The sequence below is a fragment of the Podarcis melisellensis genome (genome assembly GCF_964234715.1).
Source record: "Podarcis melisellensis genome assembly, chromosome: 1".
Classification (NCBI taxonomy): Eukaryota; Metazoa; Chordata; class Lepidosauria; order Squamata; family Lacertidae; genus Podarcis; species Podarcis melisellensis.
This window is the reverse complement of record NC_138528.1, coordinates 24,096,381-24,119,580: the sequence shown is the minus strand read 5'-3', so window position 1 is coordinate 24,119,580 and position 23,200 is coordinate 24,096,381. Positions and strand designations below refer to the sequence as shown.

General features: G+C 47.5%; 2 protein-coding genes across 3 annotated transcripts in view; both read right to left on the bottom strand.

Moving 5' to 3' along the window:
- The window catches only part of KCNK10 (potassium two pore domain channel subfamily K member 10), an 89,498-nt gene that overhangs the window by 33,535 nt on the left and 32,763 nt on the right, over positions 1-23,200 (bottom strand). For both annotated transcript variants that reach the window (XM_081912306.1, XM_081912305.1), the window contains one exon: positions 10,290-10,407. In XM_081912306.1, the coding sequence (XP_081768432.1) occupies positions 10,290-10,407 (118 nt within the window). The remainder of the gene's footprint in view (positions 1-10,289; positions 10,408-23,200) is intronic.
- LOC309377321 (uncharacterized protein) overlaps positions 1-23,200 on the bottom strand; it is a gene marked incomplete at its 3' end in the record, with an annotated part of 34,271 nt that overhangs the window by 7,203 nt on the left and 3,868 nt on the right. The window lies entirely within an intron of this gene.

Sequence of the window (23,200 nt, the reverse complement as noted above, 5' to 3'; positions counted from 1 at the left end):
AATCCAGTTGGAAAACCAAGGGGTCTATGAAATACCCTGCAAAGTCTGCCCAGCCACGTACATTGGACAAACAAACAGACGAATAAATGCACGTATCGCAGAACACAAGAATGCCGTCAAAAAAGAAGAAAAAACTTCCTCTCTTTTCCAACACATGAAAGAAACAGGACACGAAATTAATTTTGCAGATTCCAAATTGCTCTTTAACATGGAACATCACCACAAGAGAATAATCATGGAAGCCATCGAGATAGAGAAACACCCTCACAACATGAACAAGCGTGACGACACATCCCGCTTGCCAGACATCTGGAAATTAGCCCTCCCCACAAAAACTGACACCAGATCCAGAGGCACACAGAACGCCATCACCAATCAACCACACCAGACCCAAACCCAGACCCTCTCCACAGATAAATTACAGACACCATCCAGTAGCCAAACCATGGTGGCACCTCCGGATGCTGCACCCCCCTGCAATCCCTACACAGATCTGGCTGACACAGGCCACAAAACCACAGCTCGCCCCTATACACGAAGCCAAGCCAGAGCACAACTAAGTGCAGTACAGCCATCTTCTCAGAAAAACTCTTCACAAAGTTCAAGAGGTCAAGACACAAAGACTTTAGCAACTAATCCACACCTAATGACCCACCTAAGTGGTACTCAGGATATCACTCAAGAAATCACTCAAGATATCCCTCAAGTAATTAAGGAACAAAAGAAGAAAAGGCACACTAGCCTGGGAACTTCCTCTCTGCCCAGAACATTGGAGGCTATACACCACACCCCCTCAACAGTATTTATAGGAACTCAAACACTGAGATCCTGCTCTGTTCCAGTAACAAGAAGCCGAAAGCACCAGCCTGAAGATGACGAGTGAGACCTCGTCGAAACGTCGCCTAGACACCCCAACTTTTACACGGGAAGACACCCGAGGACACCAAAACCTGCATATATATATATATATATATATTAGTATAATATATAATATAATATATATATATAATATATATATATATATATATATATATATATATATATATATATATATATATGTCACGGCCACCCAGGTCTGGTCCCAGCTCACAAGAGACCTCACTCCGTTGCAGCTTATTTACAGGAAAAGTTTATTGAAGATTTCTCCTTCTCATACAGTTCAGCATTGTGGCCGTACGTCTGCCACGTTAGACCGCTGAAGTCCCCTCTGACTCCTCCCCTCTTCCGCACCAACTTAATAGCCTGGCTCTAGACCACCTCTTCCTCTCCTTTCTTTTCCGCAGGGTCTTCCTGCCCCCCTGGGTTCCCTCTCTCCGTGACTCGCCTGAGGCTGAATCCTCTGCTGCCTCTTCCCCCCTCTTTCTGGCTTTAGGGCCGGGCTCCTCCCCTGAGCTCTCTCCACTTCCGCGCGCCTCTACGTTTGAACTTGGCGCGCGTACGTTGCTGCTGACCTTTCTTTCGACCGCTACACCACCCCCTGCTCTGCTCTCCACCCTTTCCGGCTGAACACCCTGCTCCAACCCCCTCTCTCTGTTCTCTCCTAATCCTGCTCCCTCCGAGAGGCTGACGACTCCACCCCCTTTACTCCGTTCCGGCTGAGACGTCTCTTGCTTCCTCTGTCTTCCACTGGGCTCCTCTCCGCTTCTCCCTTCTCCTCCCCTTTGCTTGATTAAGGTAACCCCCTTTTGAGAATCCTCTGACTCGCTGCTCAGACTCGTGGATTCCCTCAGAATTCCGTCATCTTCTTCCTCATCCTTCTGCCCCTCCTCCCACTCGCTCTCCGTCTCCTCTGTCATCTCCTCCTCTCTCCCAGAAACCCTGACATCCATCCCCCCCTCGAAGCCCCCCCTTCCCCCCTCCCGCTCGCCGGGGACCGGTTGTGGAAACTGCGGCTCTTCGGGGGTAGGCTCAGGATACAGGTCGTCTACGTCAATGTTCTCTGCTGGCAGTTCTGTGTAAGTGTATTCGAAGTCGGGTTCTTCCCCCAAATGCTTCTCAGTCTCTGCTTCCATCGCTACTTCCTCCGGTGCTGCCCGCCAAGGACCTATCAGCCACCTCTTACGCCATTCCTCCTCTGGCTGCTCCTCCCACCAATAAGGGGTTTCCGTGTCCACCCCCGAGCACGATCCCCTGGGCGGGCTTGATTCTGGTGTTCTTTCCTCGGGGGAAGAGAAACCCCTGAACGTGCTATCTGACAATGTGGGTGTGAAAAGCCAGTCATCAAAGTACTCAGCTGGCATGGGCCTATGTGGGAAAAGTGCATGGAACTCTTCTTTCAAAAGGGGTTCGTCTAACTCGTAGCCTGGCACCCAACTATTAGCAGCGGCTGGTGTGCCCTCCCTGGCGAGAAAATATTCAACTCCCTCCTCCCCCCATCTCGAGTCCAGTATCTCTGTGACCTCGTTAAGAGGTTCTGGTCTTGGCGATTCCCCCCTCTCAGGCGCCCTCCTACGTGGCTCTGGGGGTGCTCCTGACTCTTGAAACCTGTGTGGGGCTTTGTAGGGAGTGAGCACCGACCTATGAAAGACCGGGTGCACCCTGGAACCTTCCGGAAGGGCTATACGAAAAGCCACCGGATTGATCTTAGCCTCAACTTGATATGGCCCTAGCTGCCTGTGTCCTAACTTCTTCTTGGCCAATGACCTGGCCGGCATCGCGTGGGCTGCTAACCACACCCAGTCCCCAACCTGGATGTCCTCTCCCGCCCTCCTGTGCTTATCGGCCTGCACCTTATACGCCTGTTTTGCCAGCTCCAAATGTCTCCGCAGCTCCTCGTGCACCTCTTGCAACTCCGCTGCAAACTGGTCGGCATCTTGAGGCCCCCCCCCTCCTGGTGCCGCAAATCTCGGGAAGGTTCTGGGATGACGGCCATTGTTCGCGAAGAAAGGCGTCACCCCGGTGGAAGCGTGTTTCGTGTTGTTGTAGGCGAATTCAGCCATCGGCAGATAGTCCACCCACGCCGCAGGTCGCTGGTTGGCGTAGCACCGCAGGTACTGCTGCATGATCGCGTTGACCCTCTCCGCTTGACCGTTGGTTTGTGGATGCCTCGCCGATGTCAGGTTGATTTTGACGTGCAAGATGCCCAGAAGCTTTCGCCAGAAAGTGGAAACAAACTGGCGCCCCCTGTCGGACAAGACGGACTGCGGAAGTCCATGCACTCTGAAGACGTGATCGATGAAGAGCTTTGCGGTCTGTTCTGCCGTCGCCACCTTGGCACAAGGGATGAAGTGCGCCATCTTGGTGAACAAGTCCACCACCACTAACACCGCCGTCTTACCTCTGGAGCTGGGCAGGTCTGTAACAAAGTCCAACGCTACCCTCTCCCATGGTTGCTGCGGTGTCTCCAGCGGTTCTAGCAATCCCGCCTGCTTCTGGTGCACTGGTTTGGACCTCTGGCAGATATCACACCTGGCGACGTAGTCCGCCACCTCTCCTCTCATCTGGGGCCACCAAAAGTCTCTAGCCACCAACTCCATCGTCTTTTCTTTGCCGAAATGGCCTGCACTAGGGGCGTCATGCAACTGTTGCAGAACCTTGGCTCGAAGATCGTCGGTGGGCACGTAAAGGGCACCCTTACGAGTCAAAAGTCCATCTTGTAATTGAAACTCATCGTTGTGTCGCGACCCTCCGCGTAGCTCCTCCATCTTAGACTGTGCAAACTGATCCCTTTGCAACGCGCGTCGCACCGCGTCCAGGTCGACTGCGATGGTAGCGCACGTCCACGCCTGCGGTGCGAAAATGTGCTTTGCTGCGATTGGAGCTGCTTCCTCCAAGTATTGCGGCTTTCGGGACAGCGCGTCTGCAATAACATTGGAGTCTCCTGGGATGTATTCTATTTTGAAGTCGAAGTCCGCAAAGAACTCCGCCCAGCGCATGTGTCGCTGGGTCTGCAACTTAGCCGTCCGCCAATACTCTAAGTTCTTGTGATCCGTGCGGACCTGCACCGTGTGCTTGGCTCCTATTAAGAAGTGTCGCCACGCTTTGAAAGCTGCATGAATGGCCAACAACTCCCTGTCCCATATGGTATAATTGCGCTCCGTCTTGCTGAGCTTCCGGGAGTAGAACGCACCCGGTCGCCAGTTGCCTTGTGAATCCTCTTGCAAAAGAACGGCCCCAACCGCTCTATCCGACGCATCGGTCTCTACCCGCATGGGTCTGCCGGGATTCACGTGGAGCAGCTGCTCTTCGGAGGCGAAAAGACCCTTAAGCGTCCGGAAGGACCGCTCCGCTTGTTCGGTCCAGACGAACTTCTTCTTCTTGGAACTGAGGGTGTCAGTGATCGCCGCCGTCGCGTTCGCAAAACCTTTAATAAACTTGCGGTAAAAATTGGCAAAGCCGATGAACCTCTGGACCTCTTTCCGATTTCGAGGGCTTTTCCAGTCCAACAGCGCTTGAACCTTAGCCCTGTCCATGGCCAGTCCCTCGTCGGACAACTTGTAGCCAAGGAAATCAACCTCTCTGACATCAAACTGGCACTTTTCCAACTTGGCGTACAGCCTGTGTTCCTTCAGCCTCTGCAGGACCTCCCTCACGTCCTTATCGTGATCCTCCGGCGATTCCGAGAAAATCAGGATATCGTCGAGAAAGCAGACACACTTCTTGTAGAGGAGACCTGCTAGCACGTGGTGCATAAATGCTTGAAAAACGTGGCTGCCATTTTGGAGGCCGAAAGGCATGACTCTGTATTCGTATGTGCCCAGAGGGGTGAACATGGCGGTCTTCCACTCATCTCCTTTCCGGATGCGGATGAGATTGTAAGCTCCACGTAGGTCCAGCTTGGTGAAAATCTTGCCCCTCCTGACGGTCGCTAAAAGGTCGTCAATCTTGGGCATGGGGAAAGCTTTGGGCTTAGTCAAGCTGTTGATGAACCTGTAATCCACTATAAGCCTTTTTTGGGGCGTGTCCTTCTTCTTCACAAAGAAAACAGGGCTGCCTCCCGCTGCTTTAGATTCCTGGATGAAACCGCGCTTGAGGTTATGGTCTATGAACTCCCGAAGCTCTTGCATTTCGTTTTCCGACATGGAGTACAGCTTGGCAGCAGGCAATTGCGCCCCTGGCACTAAATCAATCGCGCAGTCGTAAGGTCTATGAGGCGGCAACTTGTCAGCTTCCTTCTCACAGAAAACCTCCAAGAATTCCTGGTACTTGTGAGGCACTGTTTGCACCATACCCAGATGCAATGGCTGCTCAGCTTCTCCTCCCTGATCGGTCTGAAAGCAATGCTGAGCACAATACGATGAACAAAAGTTGATCTGCCTCTGGTACCACGCAACCGCGGGACTGTGCCTCTCCAGCCAACTCATGCCTAACACGATGGGTGTGTCCGATAAGTGGGTGACATTGAAACTAATAAGCTCTCGATGGTTGCCAATCTGCATCATCATGGGAGGGGTTTGCTGCACCACTTGCCCCCCCAGCAACTTCCTGCCGTCCACCGTGACCACGTTCAGAGGCGTCGTTGCAGGCAGGAGCGCCATGTTGTGCTGCTTAACGAACTGCAGTCCCATGAAGTCGGCGTTGCTTCCCGAATCGATCGTTATTGGAACCTCGAGGAGTCTCCCATCAGGCAACTGGAGTGTTGCTGTGAGCAGAACTGCCGGTTTGGGAGGCAAAGGGTCCACGCTCTGCAGTGATGCTGGGGGCTTGTCTACAGATCCGCCTGGCTGAGCCCCAGTAGCTCTGCTTCCAGCCAGGCACTGTCGTTTCCCTGAAGCTGCTCCCCTGGTTGCACCTCTGCTGTTACAGTTGCCAGCGCTGCAGTGTGCTTCTGGAGCCTCTGGGGGCACTCTTTCGCCATATGGTGCGCACTGTCACAGATGTAACACTTCCTGGTTCCTCTAGGAGGCTTCGCTTTGGCTGCACCAGGGACAGGGCTCTGGGATGGCTTCTGAGCCCTAGCACCACCAATCTCCATTGGCTCCTCTCTGTCCTTCCCCATTGGCGAGGGGTGCGCACGGCTGAAGTCCCTGTGCCCAAAAGGGAGAGTCCTTGCTTGCGCACGCGCTTGGGGCCCGTCCTCCTCATGCCACGGACGCCCCTCATGTCGAATTCCAAGAGCTAAAGCCCGTTGCACCACGTCTTCTAGGGTCTGGGGTCTGTCCCCCCTAGCGATCTCATCCTTGATGGGGGGGCTCAATCCCTCCCAAAAAAGATCTCTGACCGGTTTACTGTCCTTTGGCCAATCTAAGGCGGTGAGCAATGCAAAAAATTTAGAGTGGTATTGGCGCACAGTCGCTTTCCCCTGCCTCAGCCCGTGCATTTGACGGCGCGCAATGTCCACATCCACAGAGGATTGAAAACAAGAATCCATCGCTTTGATGAACGCAGTTGAATCGCGACGGGCCGGTCCATCTTCGCGCCACAAATTGCGTAGCCAAGCCCTGGCCTCCCCATGCAGGTGCGAAACAATGAACCCCACTCTCTCCTCCTCATCTTTAAAATCGTGACGGAGTAAGTGTAGTGCATATACAACGTCCGCTCTGAAATTGGGATAGTCTTGCAAGTTGCCATTAAAATGCGGAACTAGGGCACCCCCCCTCCGTCCAAGCGCAATGCCCTCCGCTCTGGATCCTGGGGCCCCCGCCTTGTCCGCGCGCTCCCACCTTGCCTGCAAATCCTGGCACGTCTTCTCCAAGTCGTCATTCTTCTTCTGCGAAGCAATGACTGCCGATGTGAGAGCGGTAACCTGATTCCGCAATGCAACCAGCTGCTCCTCAGCGCTCATGGCTGCTCCCGTTCGTGAGCTTCGCAAAAAAAAATTTTTGCTTTGAGAGAGGGGACTTACTGTCACGGCCACCCAGGTCTGGTCCCAGCTCACAAGAGACCTCACTCCGTTGCAGCTTATTTACAGGAAAAGTTTATTGAAGATTTCTCCTTCTCATACAGTTCAGCATTGTGGCCGTACGTCTGCCACGTTAGACCGCTGAAGTCCCCTCTGACTCCTCCCCTCTTCCGCACCAACTTAATAGCCTGGCTCTAGACCACCTCTTCCTCTCCTTTCTTTTCCGCAGGGTCTTCCTGCCCCCCTGGGTTCCCTCTCTCCGTGACTCGCCTGAGGCTGAATCCTCTGCTGCCTCTTCCCCCCTCTTTCTGGCTTTAGGGCCGGGCTCCTCCCCTGAGCTCTCTCCACTTCCGCGCGCCTCTACGTTTGAACTTGGCGCGCGTACGTTGCTGCTGACCTTTCTTTCGACCGCTACACCACCCCCTGCTCTGCTCTCCACCCTTTCCGGCTGAACACCCTGCTCCAACCCCCTCTCTCTGTTCTCTCCTAATCCTGCTCCCTCCGAGAGGCTGACGACTCCACCCCCTTTACTCCGTTCCGGCTGAGACGTCTCTTGCTTCCTCTGTCTTCCACTGGGCTCCTCTCCGCTTCTCCCTTCTCCTCCCCTTTGCTTGATTAAGGTAACCCCCTTTTGAGAATCCTCTGACTCGCTGCTCAGACTCGTGGATTCCCTCAGAATTCCGTCATCTTCTTCCTCATCCTTCTGCCCCTCCTCCCACTCGCTCTCCGTCTCCTCTGTCATCTCCTCCTCTCTCCCAGAAACCCTGACAATATATATATATATATATATATATATATATATATTAGCTACCCATAGATGCATACAATCTAATCCAACAAACATTCATTGATATCAATGTACTGCCACTTAGACAGACTTTCATTGCTTCATTATCTGTTGTGCTGGGCTTCCTCAACTCACCCCTTTTCATTGAAACAAGAGGCAGAAATGAAAAGTATAGTTACAGCACCAAAGTTCAGACCATTTTACTGCCTACTCCATTAAAATCCATTTCATTTCAGCGGTTTGCAGCCTGGCAATAAAAATGCACTTTCACATTGGAAACATGCAGCCATGTACAGAGATCAGACCAAGAATGAATTATTCAGACCCAGAAACAAGCAAAACAAAGGATAAGCTTTTTAGATTAGATCTGTCATGCACCCTGCAAAAGACTGTAGGATCCCTCTGTCCCTCCATCACTCTCTCCTCTCTCACACACACACTTCTTAAATGGATTAGCGCCAGCATTTCCCTTCAACACTACATCTGAAAGGATACTACATCATGGCGTGGTAGTAGCAGAGAGGCACTGTGGGGCAAAATGAGCCAATGATTGCTTTGATGTCTTCAGAAGTGCTCTATTCAGGAAGCACAGCCCTAACTCTGAACAGGTGCTGCCCTCAGTGATGTCAGTAACCATCACAACAACATCAAATTCCCTAGATTCTCTCTGATTGGATTGAACTGGATCACCCATGTGAGTAAAACAGGAAAGAGAAAGCAGCCCTAACAAGGGGTGGAGGGGTGGACTCTGGCAGAATATCAGCAGCTAGGAGAAAGAATATGACTAGAACAGGGCCTGATCCATCAAGGCTCCTCTTATGTCCTTATCAGAGTAGAAACCTGATCATGTAGCATCCCAGCTCCTCAGAAGGTCTGTATGCATAGAGATCTACTTGCATAGGCTTCCCCTTGTTAGGAATATTGCATGACTATACACAGCAAGATCAGCCATGCAGCTCTTCGCCCAGTTAATAGGTGGACCCTATCCTCACATATAATGCTGCAGTACATTTGCATATTGATCCAGAAGCTGAGATTCCTATGAACTTGATCTCTTATCATTTCAATATTACATTTTTATTTTACCCCCGTTAAAGACTACCTCATAACCCAGAGCCAAAACAGAGAGCGCCATCTGCGTTAACATCAGTAGCACAATTGTAAGATGACAAGAGTTTGGATTACGATCTATGCTATTATTTTCTGTTTGTTTTCTCTCATTCTTGTGTTGATGTCATTGTTAAGTTCAGAATGTAGGTTGAAGTTTCAGCCCCTGGAGAAATGCACTCTGCTCATCCTTCCAAGAGCCAAGAACCTGCATTTGGCACTCTGGTTTTCAATCTCTGCAGCTACCTACAATTCAATAAACTTATACCTACAGATGTGTGAATTGTTAACTCAAACCTTGGCTTAGCTGTCATCCCGTGCTGACCTAGGAAGCCCAGGACAGGAGAAAAGCAGGTGCAAGCTCCTTGCCAGGAAGAAGAAGAAGAGTTTGGATTTGATATCCCGCTTTATCACTACCCTAAGGAGTCTCAAAGCAGCTAACAATCTCCTTTCCCTTCCTCCCCCAAAACAAATGCACTGTGAGGTGAGTGAGGCTGAGAGACTTCAAAGAAGTGTGACTGGCCCAGGGTCACCCAGGAGCTGCATGTGGAGGAGCGGAGACGCTCACCAGTTCACCAGCGTACGAGTCCACCGCTCTTAACCACTACACCATACTGGCTCTCAAGGAGCTGGTACATTCTCTTGGATGTGCAAACCAGGACATGGTTAGGGAGATTCCAATAATAAGACCGGAGGGAGGAAGAGCAGCTCTTTAGGACCCCAAGGGGTTCCTATTGCCATGTGTCCAAACAACTCCCTTATCAATCACAGCTTTGCCTTCACTCATTAGCTAAAATACTGACAGCCAAGAGTAGCCAGCAAGCTCATGTTACATAAATTGCTTAGAAAGCTACTTCCACATATTGCTTCATAACTTTCTTTCTAGGAGGACCAGACTGCTGCTTTAAAAAAGAAAGAAACCTAAGTATCGGGGTGCCTGCCTAGGGGGTACCAATGAAGACCTTTGTGGGTGCCATGGTGCCCAGGGGCACTGGATTGTTGATCTCTCTCTCTCTCTCTCTCTCTCTCTCTCTCTCTCTCTCTCTCTCTCTCTCTCTGTGTGTGTGTGTGTGTGTGGTCTGTGAGCAGAATCAAGACAGAAAGACAGCTTGTGGTGAGGTTGTGCTGCCTGCCCCTATTTTCCATGCAGAAACTGATCAGGATTGTTTGCCTACATGATAAAAAAAGGTAAAGGGACCCTGACCATTAGGTCCAGTCGTGGCCGACTCTGGGGTTGCTGCACTCATCTCACTTTATTGGCCGAGGGAGCCGGCGTACAGCTTCCGGGTCATGTGGCCAGCATGACTAAACCGCTTCTGGCGAACCAGAGCAGCGCACGAAAACGCTGTTTACCTTCCCACCAGAGCGGTACCTATTTATCTACTTGCACTTTGTGGTGCTTTTGAACTGCTAGGTGGGCAGGAGCAGGGACCGAGCAATGGGAGCTCACCCCGTCACGGGGATTCGAACCGCTGACCTTCTGATCGGCAAGTCCTAGGCACTGTGGTTTAACCCACAGCGCCACCTGCATCCCTTTGCCTACATGAACAACCCTACAAAAACCCCACTCTTTTCCATCTCTGCCTCCAGCTTAAATACTATATAAATGCATACCTATAGTTGTAATGACAGTTCCAGCAAAGAAAAAGGCACTTCCGAGGTCCCAGTGACTGCTGCTGTTAACGGGATCTCCGACAGGATTGACTCCGGCGCTGGTAGCATTAATGAGCCTCTGAAAAAAATATCAACAGTAAAATTAACCTGCAGAATACTTTATTGTGAAACATAGCACAGCTGGAACTGGACTTCAATGGAAGCTTAGGAACTAGGAAACTGCTTCTATCAGGTCAGACCTATTGTCCATTCTACCTCTGCTTTAACTGACAGTGGCTCTTCATTAGAGATATTTCCCAACACCCAGGACCTTCTCAACGCAGTGCATGTGTACTGCCACTGAGCTATGCCCCTCTCACCTGTTATCCATAGCTCACTGAGGAAATGTGCAGCATGGAGATCTGAACGGACACACTCAGAAAGCACAGTATTGCCTTCATCTCATTCATATCTAATCACCACCATCACCACTAACCATTTAAATCACCACAAAACATTTGTACAGCATTCCAAGCACTTGATGCCCATCATCTCAACAGCTCAGTAAAACAAGCCAGCATTACTACTGCAGATGGGGAAGAGAGGGTTGAACCAGACATGCTGAAGACGACAGGTAAAGTGCTTACCTGCCTAAGCATTCAATGTGTATCCTGCCATATTTAAATGCATTTATCGTGTTCATCTTCCTAGTTGCATAGAGCAGTGGTAGCCAATGTGGCAACCCTCCAAATATTGTGGAATACAACTCCCATCATCCCTGACCATTGACCATGTTATGAATGCAACCTGGGATCAGAGAGGGAAAGCACAGACACCATGGCATTGGTACCAGTTGTCGAAATCTATTAAATTCATTTATTCAAGAGCTCTCTGAGACACAAGCTGCGTAGGGATAGAGTTACCAAAGGCAGTTGCTATGTCTAACTAGATGGCCAGTCTAGTAAAACAGGTGGATGTATGAAGGAGGCTTCATCCTGCTCTTTGGGGGTGCTACTCTCATATTTTAAGACCTGCTTATTTAAGGTAGAAATTAGCAACCATTCCTCTTTGGTAATGCTGCATAGGCGTACATCCATCTTCATTCATATGAAATAGTAATATTACATGAGCAAATTCACAAAATCTTCAGACTTGTGTTTTTTTAAAAAAAACTGAATTGTGATGGTGCATTAAAACCATGCTAGCTATGTCAAATGGAAGTTGTAATCCACAACATCTGGAAGGTATCACGTTGGCATTAAGAAACTATGATTCTCTGGCTCACAAAAGAAATGGCTATTTCCCCACGGCAAGTGCATTTGGGTGGGAGCGATTGGCAGTGGATTGTTTACATGGGAAAGCCTTTTTCACCTGTCTCTAATGTTTCACAGCCTCTTAGGTTTGGCCCTTAGGATGAGGGAACAATGGCTTCCTGTGAGTGGTGTGGGATGCAAATGAGGGACACTGACCTGACCCTGCTAACCCCATTATTTATTTATTTATTTATTAAAAGCAGAAATGAAATTAATGCCCATGTTGCCTTGCAGCTTAAGCAACCCACGAAACCCGACAAACAATAAAGGGCAAAAAGAAAGCAACAGCAAAAGAAAGAAAGAGGCAGCATATCGTTCGCGTCTCAGGGCAAGCTTCAGGAAGATTAAGATGAGCAGCTCAGCAAAGAAATGTCTCTGCCCCGTGTTGAAAGACCATCAGAGAAAAGAGGCAAGGTGAGCCTCCATTGGTAGGGGCTTCCAAAGCCATGGCACAGAGACAAAGGAGGGTCTCCCCTCCATTCTAACCAAGTACAGTGGTACCTCGAGTTAAGAACTTAATTCGTTCCAGAGGTCTGTTCTTAACCTGAAACTGTTCTTAACCTGAGGTACCACTTTAGCTAATGGGGCCTCCCACCACCGCTGCACCGCTGGAGCACGATTTCTGTTCTCATCCTGAAGCAAAGTTCTGAACTTGAGGTACTATTTCTGGGTTATCGGAGTCTGTAAACAGAAGTGTCTGTAACCTGAACCATCTGTAACCTGAGGTACCACTGTACAACTCTGGTGCTGAAACAATGGTGGAGAGCCAGGGGGAGGGGGGAGATCTCTGTGTGCAGCATGGCTCATGTTGGTCAAAAGTATCCAAAGCCTCAAATGATTTAATTACCTCTCGTTATTTAATTATCTTTGAATGTTTAATTACCCTAAAATCTAGATACTTAAACAGGGAAAAGAGAAGATGGGAAATGTTACCAGCATAGCTAAAATATAGAGGAAGGGGACTAGGATGTCTATCTATTAAGTTCCCAGTGGTGTCAGAGAAAAAATTGTTTGCTACATAGCAGAATCTCAGAGTGCAGAGAGCATTCTGTTTATTTACCCAGAAGAGCATAAATCAGCTTAATTGACACCTCGACGTGACAGGCAGGCCACGGCACGCTGTCACCTCAACTGGTGTTACTTGTGCCAGAGGATGCATCGCCTTCTCCATTCCAGAGGGAGCACCGTACGCGGCATGACCCAGAGTACGAGAACCACATCTGTGGTTCGCCCAGCCTAACGCATTTGCTCGGCCAAAGGTGTGTAGTGCACCTCCAGGAACGAGTTGCCTGACAGCAGTGCACCCCAGACAAAGGCTGCTTTGGCATTCTGCTTGCAACGTGACAGCGTTTTTCACTTCATAAATTTAGGGCAGCTTTAGTTCAATCTCTAAGGACGAACTCCATCAAAGTATGTGGGGTGTTTCTGTCTTCCTCAAATAAGAATGCAGAGGGGGGAAAGCTTTACAAGCAAACGGACAAGTGTGCGCTTGTTGAACAGGGAACCTTTTTCAGCCCACGGACTGCATTTTCTCATGCAGAACCTTCCAGGGGTGGGTGGAGCCAAAGACAACAGTGCGTGGAGCCATAAAAGGTAAAGGAAAGGGACCCCTGACCATTAGGTCCAGTCGTGGCCGACTCTGGGGTTGCAGCGCTCATCTCGCTTTATTGGCCAAGGGAGCCGGCGTACAGCTTCCGGGTCATGTGGCCAGTATGACTAAGCTGCTTCTGGCAAACCAGAGCAGCACACGGAAATGCCATTTACCTTCCCGCCGGAGTGGTACCTAATTATCTACTTGCACTTTGACGTCCTTTAAAACTGCTAGGTTGGCAGGAGCAGGGACCGAGCAATGGGAGCTCACCCTGTCGCGGGGATTCGAACCGCCAACCTTCTGATCGGCAAGTCCTAGGCTCTGTGGTTTAACCCACAGTGCCACCGTGTCCCACGTGGAGCCATGGATGTGGCCTTTGCTTTTGCATGAAAGGCTACATTCCAGGCATCAGAGGTTTCTGCAAGCCTACCCCCATCTTTCCATCTCCCAAGCAAGAGTCATTATCACAGTTCAAAGTCACATTGCAACCAGAGTCAATTGGGGGGTTCAGAAAGTGTGCAGGGGGAGCAGAGGGGGGCAGCCCCATTGTACATGTAGAAGACCTTGTGCAGGGCTTCCACATATGGGGCTCCTGAGAAGAATCCTACCCTGAATACCGGGGGTGGCCTGGGGGGAGTCCCGAGGGATAGACAGAGTGGTTTGAAGGGTTTCCAGCCTGAGGCTCCCATCTGTTGTCTGATTTGATCTTTTCTACAAAAGTAATGTGGGGCTGTTGTTGTTGTTTTTAATTATTCTTCTGAAACAGACTTTGTGTGTATTACTCACTGAGCAAATGGCTCTGTGAAGAAAACATGATGTGAGAAACAAGCTCACAAAGGCATCTGAATAGCTACAAACCTAGTGGTACAAAAAAAGGGGGTGCTACACCAGAAAAATCAACTGGTTTTTGTTGATAATTAAATGTTTCTTGTAAGCCACTTAGAGGTTTTATTACAAGGAGGAGGTATACAAATCTTTTTAAGCGAAAACATATTAACACATGCAGGAAGGGAGGCAAATCTCAAACTGATACTACACCAGAAAGTTGGTTCTTGAAGAATAAAAGAGAACCCTAACACATTTCTCTTCAAAAACTTTCCACAGGACAATAGAGGGTTGTGTTCTTTATCTTTAAGGAGAACTAACTCCTATACAGCAAAAAGTTCCACTGAGATAAATGTGACTTAGGTGATTTCATATGGATGCAGAGCTGTCTTAAGCATATGTGGCACCGGGGCGCAAAGATCCGCCCGGCACCCCCTCCCCCCCCCGCCAGGTTGCCCAATCCCAGGTGCGGAGGGTGGAGCCGACCGGCCACCTCAGCATCTCGCTGGCTCGATTGCCCCCAAACTTGTGGCACAGAGCTGCCGGCAGCAGAAGAGTCTGCCATGGCTCTCTGACCAACGGGCGGGCTCTTCCCTGACTCAAGACTCAGGCCCTGGACTCTTGGCCTGGAGCCCCTGAGAGTCCGATGCCCAGGTGCCCCATACCCCTAGCACCTATGGGTAAGACGGCCCTGTATGGATGTTTATTGTTGAATGAGTATCATGCATGCAAGTTTTTTTGTAGTGTCCACACAACATTGTTATCATCAAAATACCAGCTCATATCCCCTCTCCAAGAAGACCAACCTTTTTCTGGTATCTCAGTAACCCATTTACAATATTAAACCCCCATTTAGAAGCACCCCTTACTCCCAAGGAAGTGTGTACAGGATTGCAAGATACTTTCTTTGAATTTTCTCTAATTTTGTGTAGGAAAAGTGGGGGGGGGCTTAAATGGAGGAGGATGACAAAAGGAGCCTAATTGGCTATGATTACAGACAGTGACTGATTTGTAAGTCTAAATGAGACCCCAAATTGCCCATTTTTCTTGCTAATAGACTCCTGGCTAATCCATAAATATTCTGTCAAACAAAGAGCAGGTCACCAGCTTGAAGGTCTAAGGGAAGATGGAAAGGGGCTGCAGAATTACGATAATCAAGAAGGTTTCTAATAAAGTTATAGTCCTAGACACTGAGACTGAAAACATGTACAGAATAAGATCAGTGATCCATTTAGCTCAGCATTTTCTACACTGACTAGTACATGTTCTCAACGATTTCAGAAAGGAGTCCTTTCCAGCCCTACCCAGAGATGCTAGGAATTGAACCTTTTGTGTGCAAAGCATGTCTTCTTCATCTTCTTCTTTGGCAATCACTCATAGCCGAGTAAGATTGTCTTCCACAAACACAATTTTAACAGTTGAGTCCATAAGTGACTGTGGAGGCCAATTCTGGATCCACACATCCTTCCACAGTGGGGGCATAGGCAAAGCAAGTACGCTACCACTGAACTATGACTCTAGGCATGGGTCCACAATTCCCATCTACCTGCACGAACTTCCATTCCATCAATGACCTTAGGCCCACTAGTTCTTCCTCAGGGGCGGGGGGGGGGGGAATCAAAGAACTAACCAGAACAAAACATGAAACGTACCTTTGAAATTTGCATTCCATTCATTAAAATTTGCTCCCTTTTAATGGATTCCACCCCACCCAAGTCCAGAACATGCTGGGGGAAGGGTTGCCAATCTTTTTGGGTACATGGCTGCATTTGCAAACCAGGAGGAAAGGCAGGGGGAAGGGACCCTGTGGGTACCAGATGAGATATACGATATACAGTATTTTTATTGTCATTGTCCCATGCAGAACAATGAAATTGAAAAACTACATAAAACTACATAAAAACTACATAAAACTACATAAAAACTTCATAAAAACTACATAAAACTACATAAAAACTACATAAAACATTCCAAAACCCCTAAAAACTCTGAAACCCCATTTTAAATACACTATACTATAGATCTATACTATAGATCTCTTTAAGTGCATGTGCATCCATTGGTGACCCTTGCTCTGGAGCAGGCTTCCTCAGCCTTGGCCCTCCAGATGTTTTGAGACTACAGTTCCCATAATCCTTGACCACTTGTCCTGCTAGCTAGGGATCATGGGAGTTGTAGGCATACATGGAAGATGAAAAAGACAAGCTCTCTTAATGTACAACCCCTGCCAAAAACAGGCCACAGACCGAGAGCTCAAATGAATGGATTCCAAAATCCATTCTACCCTTTTGAATTATTTGGTAGATCACCACTTTTCCCCGCTTTTGGGAGACTGCATTGCAACAGACATGATTTAAGTTCCTATCTTGTTCTCTGGAATCATTGTCTTCATGAAAAATAAATTAGCTCCTAGCCACACTCTGTAAGAACATCTTTAAAAGAGTGAATGAAGTGTAAACAGCACTACGGGCCTGCAGAAGGTTTGGTCAATGGCTGTCAGGTGGCATATTCATCGCACAAAGTGATATTCCCTGATGGCCAATTAATTGCCTGAGTTACTGCCATTGGTGAGGGGGGGGAGGAATAGGTCATGACCCATCTCAATCCTGCATAATTTTGCCAGCTAATTTCACTGGACATCATAACTCTGTTAAACTGCGGTGTTTGTCTTTTTATTTCTTTTGTGGTTGCTTTTAGTACAAACTTGTAGTGATATAACTTACTGTTTTCCCAATTGCTCTTGTTTATTGTGTTTTATGGCCTACTGTAAACTAACCTGGAAAATTTCAATAGGAGGGCAGTATAAAAACACATTCAATAAAATGAAATAACGAAAGCATGAGTCTGTATGATGTGTGGTGAACAACAAAAGTTATTTTATCTGTAAATTGCCTTCAATTGAGAAGCTTCCAAATAGCCAACAGTAACCAAGAAAAGCACAGACAGGATAAAACCGAACAGAAACAAAACTAAGAGAGTGACAGCACCTCACAGGAATGTTCTACCCCAAAATGACATGTTAGAAGTTTTATATTACTTCTGCAAGGAGCTTGGACTTGTGGGACTTTCGTAACTGAGGGAAAGACTCTACATGAATGCAAAGATGCAGTCCTCTTGGTGAGGTGATCTTAAGCAGGGTGGAGAAATATATTTCATCCAAGGAATTTGGGGCTTGACAAGTTAAAGCCCATGGCTTCAATTGCTATCATCAGAAAGTAACAAGAAGCCAGTGTTGATTCTTGATCACTAGTACAATATGATGGCAGAATTCTACATTCTATTATTACGCAAATTTATGAGGAATCCTAAAAGGCAGCCCCAGAAAAATATATTACCATAGTCTACCTGGAAGGTACAAAGGCTTAGATGATTAAACTGCACAAGATTAGTGTGATATTGTCCATTTCACAGCACGTACAATAATAGGTTATTTAAATTTCTGAATCGGGAATTAATTCATCCTATTTTGATTCACTTACTTACTTACTTATAATTCAATAATTCTTGGATCCAAAATAGCTTCTGAGAACAATCTAGCCTCTTGAAAAACCCTATCCTGCTTTGGTGAGCGAGTATCCCAACTGTAAGATGCAAGATGTAAGAGCGGGGGGCACTGTGGTCTAAACCACTGAGCCTCTTGAGCTTGTCAATTGGAAGATCAGCAGTTCAAATCCCTGCAATGCAGTGAGCTCTCGTTGCTCTGACCCAACTCCTGCCAACCTGGCAGTTCAAAAGCCCACCAATGCAAGTAGATAAATAGATACTGTGCAGCGGGATGGTAAAGGGTGTTTCTGTGCGCTCTGGCTTCCGTCACAGTGTTCTGTTGCGTCAGAAGTGGTTTAGTCATCCTGGCCACATGACCTGGAAAGCTGTCTGTGAACAAACGCCAGCTCCCTCGGCCTGAAAGCAAAATGAGTGCCGCAACCCCATAGCTGCCTTTGACTGGACTTAACCATCCACGGGTCCTTTACCTTTACCTTACCTGTAAGATGCCACTTTTAAGTGAGGCAAAATATTTGTGGAAATAATAGGGGGAGGGGTCCCACTTTTCATATAAGAAATGTGAAAAAAATGTGTCTTATGAATTATAATAGAACAGTTTTCTCTCCCTGCCACCAATTGCCCTACCCAAATTCTAGCAAACTAGCAAGAAATCCTGTTATAGTAAATGTGCCGTTGATTATAATTTCCAAACATTTAGTAAATGTGTAACAGGCTCTAGTGCTGATCACACTCAAATTTGTAGAATATGTTCAAAGGCTGTGCCAGCAGCAGATGGTGATGGGGCTGCTTTGCCCACCTGACCTCCATCCGGCTGAGTCACTGCAACACACTGAGGAGGTTTGCAAAGTGCAAATGCGCCATCAGGAAAGCCAGATTGGCTCCACCAGTCAGTTTACACCACGCAAACTTCACTATGCCATCCACTGTTAAGCTATGGTCTTTCTCTACCCAACCTCTTATGAATGCAAGGCAGCCCTTTTGGTAGCGGTACCTTCTCTTTCAGATCACCTCTCCTCTGAATTAAAGCAGACACTGACTGGCATTCTGACAACTGCTATTTATTTATTCTCTCCAGCCCTTGCTAGACATGGATACCAGTTGTTCACAAGAGCCTGATGTGCCCATTTTGGCATAAAGTTGACTGTTACTTCATTTATTCTGCATATACCGTATTTTTCGCTTTATAGGACGCACTTTTTCCCCTCTAAAAATTAAGGGGAAATGTGTGTGTGTCTTATGTAGCGAATGCAGGCTCCCTGGCTTCAGCGATAGCAACGCAAAGCCTCCGAAGTGCAGAGGGAGCGCTCCCTCCACGCTCCGGAGGCTTTGCGTTGCTTTTGCTGAAGCCTGGGGAGCGAGAGGGGTCAGTGCGCACCGACCCCTCTCATTCTCCAGGCTTCAGGGATAGCCGCCCGAAGCCTTCAGAGTGCAGCGCAAGTTCCCGCTACACTCCGCAGGCTTAGGGTTCCTTTTGCTGAAGCCGGGAGAGCAAGACTCTCCCGGCTTCAGCAGAGAGGGAGAGCTGCGCAGCGCCCCTTCAGCCAAGCGAGAGGAGAAATGGAAGGGGCTCCATTTCTCCTGCCGCTTCGCTGAAGGGGCACTGAGCAGAGAGGGGGAGATTTTTTTTTCTTGTTCTCCCCCTCTAAAACAAGGTGCGTCCTATGGTCCGGTGTGTCCTATAGAGTTAAACATATGGTAAATATTAATGCCTTTTTGTACACCTCCTTTTGGTGTTTACATGGAAAGCAATATAGAAATAGTTTAAACATAATGAACTGTGCCCCTGAAATGTGTTCTTTCACTTTTACATTCCTAAGTCTGAAATATAATTTCTTTCACGGGTTTTTCTGTTTTGCCCAGATGATCCACACAAACTCATAGTAGGAGCCAACAGCTGTCAGTCGACACTCTGATTTTTCAGTTACTATTGTTACTTTTTTTTGCATTTCCTTCATTTCACAAATTACTTTCCAACAATGAAATCAGCAATGTGTCCATGCAGTGATTACTGTGCCACGCAGGGACCAAATGACAGCACCATGCTCCCTGCCTCGCATAGCACAGAGCCTCAGGTAATTACTTTAGAAAAGAGACACTGGTGATTTCATTAGGGAGGCTAGGACCAAAATGGCCCCACCAAAGCACAAACACTCCTGGCAGAACACATTAGCATTAGACAGCTCAATCTGAAAAGCAAGAGTTACTGTGAGAAGCAAATAAAGGCAAAGGATTTATAAGAAGCTTTGCCCTGAACAAAGCAGTCCACTTACTCCCCCAAAGTCCACATCTCCCGGTTGGTTTATACTAGAGATCTACAGTATATATAAACTGGCCAATCCATTCGAATTAATGTGTGAAAGTACTGCCACTATAGCATAGCTGATCTCACTGGTCCGGTGTTCCCTCAGCTTACAGAACTGCTAGAATTTATGCATAGAGATGAAATTCATTTGGTTTGCTTTTTAATATGAACCTTCCAAATTCGCAGTCAGTTCTTAGTATGGGCCCTTCTCTGATGTCTTCAGTAGGCAGTTTAGACTTTTTGGGGGGCCAGGTTTCTTAGTGAATTTTAACCCTGCGTGCATGGATCTATTATGCTGTTATTCTGGCTTCTTGGTATGTCCTGTTTTTTAAACCGCAAATTATTTTATTATGTTTATATCCCATCACGCTTCCATCCTGGAACCCAAGATGTAGTTCCCAAGCAGTCATCTGCCCAGCCTCAGTCACTGACCAAACCTGGACATACTTAGCTTCAGCAAGATAATGGCCTTGTGTGCCTTCAGACTGTACCCTGGGACTTATAATGAGGTTGGAATTGTTGTAATCTGCCGTGGCTGGGGCTGAAGGGAGTAGTACTCTGGTTGTAAGTAAGGAGGCAAGCAAGTGGGGACTGGCTGAGGGGTGCCCCATTCTCCCTAATGGGGCAGCATCCACTGACTGAAATCATTCCTGCCACACACTGAATCTGGGAGGCATTCATTTGCAGAATAAAAGGAATCAGGCACTGCCATTGGGAGAGTCACGAACCAGGTATCCAACAGAACAGGTCCTGCTCCTAGGACCTTCTGGTGGTTCCCTCACTGCGAGAAGTGAAGCTACAGGGAACCAGACAGAAGGCCTTCTCGGTAGTGGCACCTCCCCTGTGGAACACCCTCCCTCCAGATGTCAAGGAGATAAAGAACTACACAACTTTTAGAAGACATCTGAAGGCAGTCCTGTTTAGGAAAAATTTTAATGTTTGATGTTTTGTCACTTCTTCTTCTTCTTATCATTATCATCATTATTATTATGCCATCCAGAGTGGCTGGGGTAACCCAGCCAGATGGGTGGGGTATAAATTTTTATTTTTATTATTTTTATTATTATTATTATTATTACATTGCAAGTAAGTCTCACTTTAATTTGCATTGTTCTTGCCTATGTGCAGCTCTGAAGGCATCTAAGGCAGCCGTGTCCAAGGAAGATGCTCCACTGGCTCTCCATCATTCTGCACACAATTTCTTTTTTTTTACAGTCAGGTCAACACTTGCTGCAATGCAGTAAGATCCTGTGCCAGCTGTAGAGAAGCATCATTTTTAAAAATCCACATGGAGGTATGAGAGGATAGTGCTTTAACCCTTTAGCAACAGTGCTCTTTAAAAAAGCCACCCTTCACCTTCTGACCTTCTGACCTCTTTACTTAGAACCAACGCTTTGGGGGCAGTTTATGTTTAAAACATTTGCTTCTGTGAGATATGTTTACCCATTTCCCAGCACCTAAGCAAAAAAATCTAAAAGAAGATTTCCTTTACCGGCAAAAATCCATTCCAATACTGTGCACTTGCTGGCCGTAAGCCATTTGATACGATAAGCAGCTAAACCTATTTAATTTACTTTTCAGAAACGATTCCCGTTCGAGCCAACAAAACGCCTAAGGACAAAAGTGAATTCCCCTGAGGAGAAGCTTGCTTAGAATACCTGGCTCGTACGCTGACAAAGCCGGCCTGCTCATTAGCTCCGCGATCATTCATTACCTCAACTGAGGTTAAAGGAGAGGAGAGAAAAGGAACAAAAATGCTCCACGGCTGGGCAAAAGCGGACCGACCACAGCACAGGAGGCAACAATGCATGACAAAAGGGAGAGAGAAAACCCAGCTGCTTCTCAGGAGAAAAAAGGAAGGGTTGAGGCAAGAGTCTCTAGCCTTTGCAAGCCCAGAACTTACCTTTCACTTAACCTTCATTGTTTGTGTGTGAGAGTGAGTGTGTGTGTGTGTCTCCCTGCATGCACATTTTCATGACATCTCCCTAACTGTTAAGTTCCACGTTATAGATGAGCTTTCAGACGGCATAAAAGCCACTTCTGGAACTATAGTGGGATACAGTGCAAGCTTAGTACTCATTTCCAGAAATAATCCATAACGTAGTGGCGCTGTGGGTTAAACCACAGAGCCTAGGACTTGCCGATCAGAAGGTCGGCGGTTCGAATCCCCGCGAGGGGGTGAGCTCCCGTCGCTCGGTCCCAGCTCCTGCCAACCTAGCAGTTCGAAATCACGTCAAAGTGCAAGTAAATAGGTACTGCTCCAGCGGGAAGGTAAACGGCGTTTCCGTGCACTGCTCTGGTTCTCCACAGCCACATGACCCGGAAGCTATATGCTGGCTTCCTCGGCCAATAAAGCAAGATGAGCGCTGCAACCCCAGAGTCAGTCACGACTGGACCTAATGGTCAGGGGTCCCTTTACCTTTTAATGTGGAAACAGCTAGAGAAACATAATGAAATGGGAAGGAAGTAACATGTGAATGCAGCCTGTGTCTTATGCCTTTCTCTTCCTCAATTGCTACCCTCCCACCTCTTCTCTCTTTCTCTGTCTTGGTTTCTTGGAATGGCCCTGATCCAGCAACGGGAAGGTAATAAAAACACCATTGCATTAGAGACGTGTGTGTGTGTGTGCACGTGCTCACTGAGTTGTCAGGCATGGCGCCTCAAACTTCCTCATAAGGAAGCTTTGCCTGGAGGAAGAACTGTGAGGGGAGAGATACTCTTTTCCACCTGCCTTACTCCAACCTCTAGTCTCTGCTTCTCAATTTCTATTGTATTATTTTATGTACTGTGGTTTGCCGTTGTTTTATTGATTATAGTTTAGAAATTATTTATCGTAACTGTTAAGGGTGAATTTCTGTTTAACTTTTATATGCTGATATTATTCTTTTATACGATTCTAATGATTATTGAATGTTACTTTTTCGATGTAGGTTGCTTATTTTAAAGTTAGGTTTTATTATCGCATTTTTGTATTGCATTCAATTGTTATAAGATGTACATTTTTTGTAAACCGCCTTGAGTATTGTAAGATAGAAAGACAGTATACAAATTAAAAATGATGATGATGATGATGATGAAACTAAATCATTCCTTTCACTTCAGTCAGGTTAGGTTAGGTTGAGAGGCAATGATTAGCGCAAGGTCATCCAGTGAGCTTCATAGTTGAGCAGAGACCCAGGTCCCTCTGGTCCAAGTGCAAGCCTCCATCCACTACTATGACACACTGTTGTTTTTATCTTCATTAGACAAATAAAACTGGGGAGATACATTGGCTTGTTGGAACTAAATCAACCAAGTCTTGTAGTGCTATGTTTATTTGTTATCATAGGCATGCTGCCTATGACAACTCATGCCTATTTTCTCAAGCAACGGAATTTTCCCCAAGGGCTCTATTAAA